The sequence below is a fragment of the Falco rusticolus genome, chromosome 19, assembly GCF_015220075.1.
Source record: "Falco rusticolus isolate bFalRus1 chromosome 19, bFalRus1.pri, whole genome shotgun sequence".
In the NCBI taxonomy this organism is placed as follows: Eukaryota; Metazoa; Chordata; class Aves; order Falconiformes; family Falconidae; genus Falco; species Falco rusticolus.
Genome location: NC_051205.1, coordinates 2,090,396 through 2,098,736, shown reverse-complemented (window position 1 = coordinate 2,098,736; position 8,341 = coordinate 2,090,396). Strand labels below are relative to the sequence as shown.

Below are 8,341 nucleotides of genomic sequence, written 5' to 3'. Positions count from 1 at the left end.
CAAGGATGTGTGTGCCATGGGAATGCCCAGCGCCAGCGGTGGAGCAGCCCCTTGGCTCTGCAGGAGGGCCACGAATAGAGACAGAAGGTGGGGAAGGGGAGGGGGGACACATCCCCTGCCCCACCCCCCGCCAGGGGGGTGCTGAGGCTGAATTGTCACAGCACAAGCTCAGAGCACTTGTGGGACTGATCCTGTCACGGCGACACCGGTTCCCAGCCACCTCGCACACCCTCTGCACGCCGAGTCCATGGCTAGATCTCCCATTTATTTATCTCAAAGGAATTTAAGTCTGGAGCTGGAGGGACAGAAAATCTCCCCAAAAAAATGTAAAATTCCTACAAACCTGGGGCCGCAGCACGGCAGGCTGCCCCGGCATCGGTGCTGGCTGTGTCCCAGCTCACCGCGTTACTGGCGTTGCAGCGGCAGACGGTGGAGTTGGCATCCCCACGGAGCTGCAGGTGCAGCCGGGGCTGGTGGCCCAGGGCTCCCAGGGCATCCCCGCTGCAGGACCAGCTGTAGGAGACGCTGCCGGTGCTGGGCACGGTGCAGAGCAGCGAGAGGTTGCACCAGCCCTGCTCCCAGTGCAGGATGCGTGCCTCCAGGAGCAGCTGGCCGATGGGCTCTGTGGGGATGGAGCTGGTGAGAAGGGATGGAGGGGACAGGCGGATGGGGACACGGCTACTCACCCCACACCGACACCTGGAAGCACAGGGCAGTAATCGAGCCTGAGGCATCCTCAAATTCTGCCTCATAGGTCCCACCGTCTGCCGCGCTAACCGGGCTGATCCGCAGGGAGAGGGTCTCCTGCTGGAAAGCAGCTCTCCCAGAAAAGTGACCCCTGGGGGGTGAGGCTACGCTGTTCTTCTCAGCCGTCAGGATCTTCTGCCGGTACCCCGCATCCAGCCCCACTCACCATTCGACTCTTGCCCACCCCAGCGGGGGTCTCTCCGGCAGCAGCCACAGCTTTTCCCCAGCATTCCAGGGGTCCTAAAGCAGAGAGGGGCGAGCAAGTGACTGTGGCCCCGGGAGATGCCCCATGGAGGGGGCACAGCCACCACCAGCACAGGGGGGTCCCGCACCCAGCACAGCCCTGCTCCATCCCTCCCTGGGGATCAGAGCCTCCGGCACCGCGTGCCTTCAGCCGCCCTTGGTTCCACCTGGGGAAGCCAAGCGTGGTTTGGGAAGCCATTTTCAGTTCCTTTTGCTCTCCCATCCTCCATCTCCACTGTAGCTTTGGCTGGCGAGAAAGATACTCCCAGCCACGCACCGTGGGGGTTATTTTATACCAATATATTTCCGTTATCTAAAGCTAACGGAGAGGGAATCCCATTTTCCAAAGGCAGGAGGCTCTGACGAAGCTCTCACTCACCACTCTCCCCTGTGAGCCAAACCCTCCCCAGCAGCACATTTTTTCCCAGATGTGCAGCCCTTCCTTAAAAAAAGGACTTTTTCTTTTTTTACAATAATTCCCTCTTAATGGCCCAAATTAAGTCGTACCCTTCGTGCTGCGACTTTCTGACCCTCCACACGCACCTTTTGCTTTCAGCTTCCATTTGTGGGGGTTTCTTTTCTTCACCCAGCAACCCGAGAGACCGCTCTCATCCTGTGACAAGGTGATTACTTGTTAGTCTGTGTAAAAAAAAAAAGAACAACCCCTCAAACACAAGCCGCAGCCCAGCGTTGGCCCCGGGTGCGCTTGGAAGAGCCGTTTGCCAAGGAATTTTCCAGCCCCACGTGATGGCTGGTGCTGAGGCTGGACACAACTCATTGCAGCTCCTGCGATAAGCCCGGCTGCCACCCGCCTGCGCTTACCTTGGGCTCAGCAGAGGAAGAAGAGGGAGACAAGGAGAGGAAGGGTGATGTGCTCCATGGCTGTCCCAAGGAAAGGTGGGAATTGGGGTGGGAGACTGGGGCAGGATCAGCCCCGGCTTTGCATCAGCTGGGAGGCCCCTGGCCAGGCTGCTCCACTCCCCAGCTCCCTGACCCCACGGCATGGTGGTCTTTGGGCTGAGCACTGCTCCCCAGGGGGCCAAATTCTGCTGTTGGGGGCTGTCCCCTGCCTGTGGTCGGGGTGCTGGACACATCTGCACATCACAAACTGCTGCCATGAAGCATCTGGTGCAGCTCCTCCTGAAGCGAGTTGCAAAGGGAAGGAAAAAAACCCCAAAAACCACTTCTCCCCACCCGCCCCCTGCTAATTAAAATTAGTTTCCTGAGGTCTGCAGCCACCCAGCCCTGCAGCTGAGCTCACCGGGGCAGCCACCAGCATGTCCTCCCCCACGGGGACCTCAGCACCCATCCTGGAAGAGGGGTGGCCTGGGGGGCAACAGGGTGGAGGAGACCACATGGAAGTGGAGGATGCGAAGGAACCGCAGGAGGGAGAGAAAGTCGCTGGTGGACAGTCACCATCTCCGAGGGGTTCTGCACCTCCCTGGCTGCAGGGACCTTGCTCCAGTGCCACCAGGAGATGCACCAGCATGGGGGGACCCGGGTGCTCACCCGCATTGTTGGTGCTGCTGTGCCTGGTGCTGCTGCCCGCTGCCAGTGACCAAGGTGAGGGGGGGATGCGGTGCCAGGCTTATCAGGAGGATGGGGGCTTACGGCACAGAGGGGAGGCTGGCGGTGGGTGAGCCCGGCTGCCCACGCGGGTGGGGAGGTGTTGCTGCTGCATGGGGAGCTGGGTGCTGGGGAAAGGCTGGCCGTGCCGCTGGCGTCCGTGGGCACTCAGGCCAGAGGGGGCTGCAGGGTCTTGGGCAGCGAGCTGGGCTTGGGGTCCCTGGGGAGATAAAGCAGGGCTGGGGTTTTTTTGGCTTTGCTTCAGTTCTGTGTCCGGTCCCACCCAGAGCGGGCAGAGCCGCGATGCTTCTCACGCAGCGCCAGTTCCCCTTTGCAGGCAGAGCTTGTCCAAAATAAATCACTTGCTGGAGCAGTGCTGACCCTTCCTGAACCCCAAAATGCAGCTTTTTGAGGCTGCATCTCTCCACTGAGCAAGCAAGACATCTTTTTCCCCATGAATTCAGGGGAGCTGCTGGTGGCTGAAGGTCTTCTTCCTAAAGCCAGCAACTTCTGCATGAGGGAAGCAGATAAATGCCCGGGTCTGGGGCCACCAGCTTGGTGGCCAGCTTGGTGGCTGGAGCATTTCCCAGCTGCATGTCCGCATACTCCATCCACCCTTCCCTGCTCTCACAGGGACTAGGTGAGCATCACCTCCACCCTCCCTCTCTTGCCACCTCTCCCAGCCTCATCGCCCACCCTGATGGTGCGGAGCTGGGGGGCACACGCTGCTCGGGGGTGCGTTGCTTGCTTGAAGCTGCAGAGCCTGCAGCAACCATGGGCTCAGCTGAGCTGCAAAACTTCCCTGCAGGTGCTGGCACGCTTAACCTGAGGTGTGCTGCACCGGCCCAGCACTCACTCTGGCTGTAGGCAGAGGGTTGCAATCACATCTCCAGGCAGGTATTTTTTGCATGATTTCTTCTCCAACTCTGCATACTTGGAGACATGCTCTTGGGCAGCTCCAGGAGCCTAGGATAAGGGTGTTAAGGGGTCTTCACGTTTTTCTTGCAGCACTGAACACCTACAAAGCAATAATAGACCACAGCTCCTATTTCTTGCAGGCTGTTTAATACTGGGAGGGGTGGGAAGGGCCCCCATTTGTAATGAGCTGTGGGTCTCAGGTGCGAGCCATCAAGGTGGCAACTGATAAATAGCGCCTGCTCCCAAACCTGCTCCTTCATTTCCCTGGGGGAGGATGCTTCTGCCTTTGCTTGCTCTAGCTTCTTGTGCTCCTAGATCTGCTGAGCGATGGGATGTCCCCTCTGCATGCAGGGGGCTGGGGAGGGCAGGCATCCTCCGCGGCTTTGCCAAGACAAGGTTTAACCTGGAGCTCCTTGGAGTCTGGTGGCTGCGGTGGCAAAGTCACTGGCCCCTGGGTGCCCTCCGAGCGTGGCTCGGTGTTTGGACCACTTGTACGGAGGCAAAACCCTGCTGGGGGCTGCAGGGTGGGAGCTCCGCTCCTGGAGGCCGACGTTTGCCTTGAGGGCCACGAGGTGGGGGGTTGTGTGGGGCTGTGCAAAGCGCCCTCGGGGCCAGGCAGCCCCCCATGCTGCCCTGACCACAGGCAGCCCTGCGGAAGCAGTGAGGCTGCGTGCACCCTCGGCCCCCGTAGCTGCGGGTGTTCCTTTGTTGTAGGGGCTTTTTTTATCTTGCCTCTACCAGAGCCCTTGACATCCGGGGCTGCACTGAAAAGAGGGAGGCAAGCACAGAAACTCAAGAAAAATAAAAAAAAAGGGGTTCAGCGGGCAAAATTCCTGTTGTTCCCCAGGGTGAACAGGCAAGGAAGGAAATGGGGTACAAATAAGCGACCAGGTGATATGAGCAGAGGGTCTGCACCTACCCCTGCTCTGGGCAGGGGATGTTACATGACCCATCTGCAAAGTGTGGCCAGGGCAGCGGGTGCAGGAGATGTGCCGCCAGCCTGGGATGGTGCAGGGAGAAGGGTACCACTGCCATGGGGGTGGGAACCGGGCTGAGCTCCCTGTCCCTGGGGAGCCGGAGGGGTCGTGCTGGGGGCTGCGGCTCTGGGGCATGGTGGGCTCCAGTGGCTGTGCCCCCTCCATAGGGCATCTCCCGGGGCCACAGTCACTTGCTCGCCCCTCTCTGCTTTAGAATGCGTGGAATACCAGGAGCAAGCCGTGGCTGCTGGCAGAGTGTTGCAGCTGCTGCCGGAGAGACCCCCGCTGGAGTGGGCAAAAGTCGAATGGAGAGCGCAGCTGGATGCGGGACACCGGCAGCGGATCCTGACGGCTGAGAAGAACAGCGTAGCCTCACCCCCCAGGGGTCACTTTTCTGGGAGAGCTACTTTCCAGCAGGAGACCCTCTCCCTGTGGATCAGCCCAGTTAGCGCGGCAGACAGTGGGACCTATGAGGCAGGATTTGAGGATGCCTCAGGCTCGATTACTGCCCTGTGCTTCCAGGTGTCGGTGTGGGGTGAGTAGCCGTGTCCCCGTGTCCCCATCCGCCTGTCCCCTCCATCCCTTCTCACCAGCTCCATCCCCACAGAGCCCATCGGCCAGCTGCTCCTGGAGGCACGCATCCTGCACTGGGAGCAGGGCTGGTGCAACCTCTCGCTGCTCTGCACCGTGCCCAGCACCGGCAGCGTCTCCTACAGCTGGTCCTGCAGCGGGGATGCCCTGGGAGCCCTGGGCCACCAGCCCCGGCTGCACCTGCAGCTCCGTGGGGATGCCAACTCCACCGTCTGCCGCTGCAACGCCAGTAACGCGGTGAGCTGGGACACGGCCAGCACCGACGCCGGGGCAGCCTGCCGTGCTGCGGCCCCAGGTAATTTGCCATCCCAGAATGGTCAGGGTTGGAAGGGACCTCAAGATCGTCTAATCCAAGCCCCATCTAAGGCAGGTTCTTCTAGTTCAGGTTGCACAGTCACATCCAGGTGGGTTTTGCATATCTCCAGTAAAAGCAGGATTTAGGGGATACACAAGCCGCACGGCTTCCAGTCCTCTCAGGGCCTCAGCGAAAATGCAGAGGACATCATGCTGATCATAAAATATGCCCAATTTTCCCTCCTGGTGGAGAGAAACATGATGCTGAGCACGGGTGGTGTAACCAGGGTGAGGTTTCCCAGTTACCACTGAGTCCGTGGGCTGCAATGGAGATGGTGCTTAGAAATTGCTTGAGGCTCTGCTCCGCTTTTCCTCCCCCAGGGCTTTTCAGAATCATTCCATGGGGGATAGTGGCCGTGTCCCTGGGGCTGGCACTGGCCATCTCTGTAGCCCTCGTTGTCACCTGCTGCTGGTGGAGGAAGCGACGAAAGGACCCTCCAGGAGGTTTGTCCCTGGGGTTGGTGTGGCAGCTCGTGGGGTGGGCAGCAGTGGGACTGGCTGTGCAGCCCTTGCCTTCTGTCATGCTACTAATGCTCTCCATGCTGGCCCTGGGCTGCTTCCCTCTCCTGGGGCTGGTGCGGGGTAAGCCACTGGGCACTGTTACCCCCCTGCCAGGTGCTGCACAGGGCACAAAGTCTTTGCTCACCCCCGCTGATGCAGGGTGGTCCAGGTTGATGAGCTAGATGAAGCATCGCAGCAGCCCAAGCGTCGGTGCCCAAACCTGGAGGTCTCATCCCCTGGGGTCCAGAGGACTGTTTGGGTTTGGGTGTTCATTTTATTTGGAGCTGAAGCATCCCTCCCCAGCCCCTGCCAGGTGCCCACAAAGTAAACCTTCCCGGTTGCCAAGGGACCTCTTTCTCCCTCTGCTTTGTTTGAGGGCTGACCCCCCACCTCCTCAGTCTGGGGGGGTCTAACGCATCAGCTGTCTGACACTGACCCTTCAAACTCCCCCAGGATGCGTTGAGCAGAGTCTGACTGTCTATAACGAGGTGGGAAAAGCCGAAACTGCTCAAGACCCTGTGAGTGCTGGGAGTGTCCTTGGGTGTCCCCTCCCTGTTCTGCCTGGCAGGATGGGACATCTGTCTGGAAATGTCTGCCCCCCTCGGGTTGCATCCTTTAACCAGTCTGGGGTTGCTTTCTCCTCCAGAATGGGACTGGTGAGGTCGCCCTGGAAGGAAACACCATCTATGCCGTCATCTGCCCCAAAACACTGGTAGGGTCAGCCCATGCTGGCAGCGGGGACCAGGGCTGTGCCGTGGGCTCAGCTGTGCAGCCCCCAGGCTGGACACATTTGTCCCCACTACCAAATCCCCCCCTTTTTGCCCAAAGTTTCCTTTTCTTTGTGCATCTTGACCGTTTCTCCCTGGCAGGGACCCAGCTGCCATCGGGGGCCTGAAAACACCACCATCTACTCCATGGTTCAGCCCACTGGGAAGGTGAGGGTACCCTGCCATGATCCCTGTCCCTCTGCGGTGGCACAGAGCCTCGGGTCCCCTCGGTTTGTCAGCCGGGTGCTGGGTTCATCACCCCACTCCCATGTTGCCTGATGGTGGGTTCTCCGCTCCGCAGTCTTCTGTCAGGAGGAAAAGGCTGGACCCAGCTCTGTTTTCCACTGCCTACGTAGATGTCATGGACACTGGACTGGTGGGGAGATGAGCCCTGGGTATCTTCGAAGTTTGTTTGTTTTTTGGGGCTGCGAGGAAAGGGTGAAAGATTTGGGATGGGAACCTGTCTAGGGAGGGGACAGATGTGAAATTGGACAGGCAGCGCCATGAAGAGAACACACGTAGTGTCCATGTGTTCAGTGCCAGCGTGTGATCTTGTGGGATTTTGAGGTCTTGACAGGTTTGATACGCTCAGGAATTTATTTTTTCGCTGCAAATAAAAGCTGAAGTACAATTGTGGTGCTTCTTTCATTAGCTTAATTGGCTATTGATAGCCTGCAATGTACGTCTGGCACAGGGAAGTGGTGGGAACAGCCTGTTTGTGGCTCAGCCTCTGAAGTGATGGGAGTCTTCTGTGGAGATTCACGTTGTGGAGTTCCAGCCGTGTGTGTCGGGCAGGGGAGAGGTGGCCCAGGGCAGGGTGGTCCCTGCCTGCACCAGCTGGGCATGGCCCTGGCTGCCCCACGGCGAGCTGAGACCGGAGACGCCGCCACAACCCTTTCCACGTAAATTATCCCGTGCTCTTATGGCACAGGTGGCCCTGGGAGAAGGATTGAAGAAAGAAGGGGCTCTGGCTTCAAAGATCTTCCCAAAAGGAAGATCAAGGGCTTTTCTCTGGGATTAAAATGAAATGTGGCACTTTGATGGCAGCGTAGGGAGCAGCGGCAGCTCCGCGGTGCTCCCCTCCAGCCTGAGTCCTCGTGTCAAAATAGCTTTGTGGCTGCTCCCTGTGAAACGAGCATTAATTGGGATCATTAACCGGGAGCTGCGCTGGGAGGCTGGCACGGGGAGGGAGGGGGGGGTCTGGTTGCCACAATAAGGGGATTTAGGGGGCTGGGCTGGCATGGATGGGGGTCAGGCACAGTGCGCTGGCACTGCTGTTGGAGCTGGGCTGGTTTATGCCATCCCAAGCCCCATCTGCTGTGTCAGTTGAATACTTCTTACATCCCCCTCCCCACGGGGCTGGGTTCAGCGGGAAAAGTTCAGGCAGGATGGAGGGGATGGAAACCCTTCGGTGCTGGGGATGCAGTGACAGCCCTTGCTGGGCTGTGGCCACTGCCTGTGTGCGGGGGCTAAAGCAGGAGCTGCATCGCAGCCCGAAATGCTGGGTCCCCACATTCCTGATGAGTGGAAACATCTGAAGGCGACAGCATGGAGCCTGGGGGCTGACGCATCCATCAGCCTGTCGTGCTCCTGCTGAAGCCATGCTCCATCACGGCGCTGTAATTTACGCTAATGACCTGCTTCTGCATATTGGAGATAATTTGCAGCGCTCTCTGC

The 8,341-nt window shown here is 59.2% G+C and overlaps 2 protein-coding genes across 2 annotated transcripts; one reads left to right on the top strand and one right to left on the bottom strand.

The window, feature by feature from the left end:
- Positions 1-335: 335 nt before the first annotated feature.
- Positions 336-2,269, bottom strand: LOC119140176 (natural killer cell receptor 2B4-like). Its single transcript, XM_037371266.1, is given in 3 exon segments — positions 336-622; positions 687-987; positions 2,252-2,269. Coding segments are annotated over 3 exon segments (606 nt in total).
- LOC119140027 (natural killer cell receptor 2B4-like) lies at positions 1,662-7,295 on the top strand. The gene is made up of 8 exons (XM_037371011.1): positions 1,662-2,553; positions 4,666-4,986; positions 5,059-5,337; positions 5,718-5,840; positions 6,351-6,415; positions 6,544-6,609; positions 6,767-6,832; positions 6,966-7,295. The coding sequence occupies exons 1-8, from the start codon at positions 2,268-2,270 to the stop codon at positions 7,050-7,052; spliced, it is 1,293 nt and encodes a 430-aa protein (XP_037226908.1). The 5' UTR covers positions 1,662-2,267; the 3' UTR covers positions 7,053-7,295.
- Positions 7,296-8,341: the final 1,046 nt, after the last annotated feature.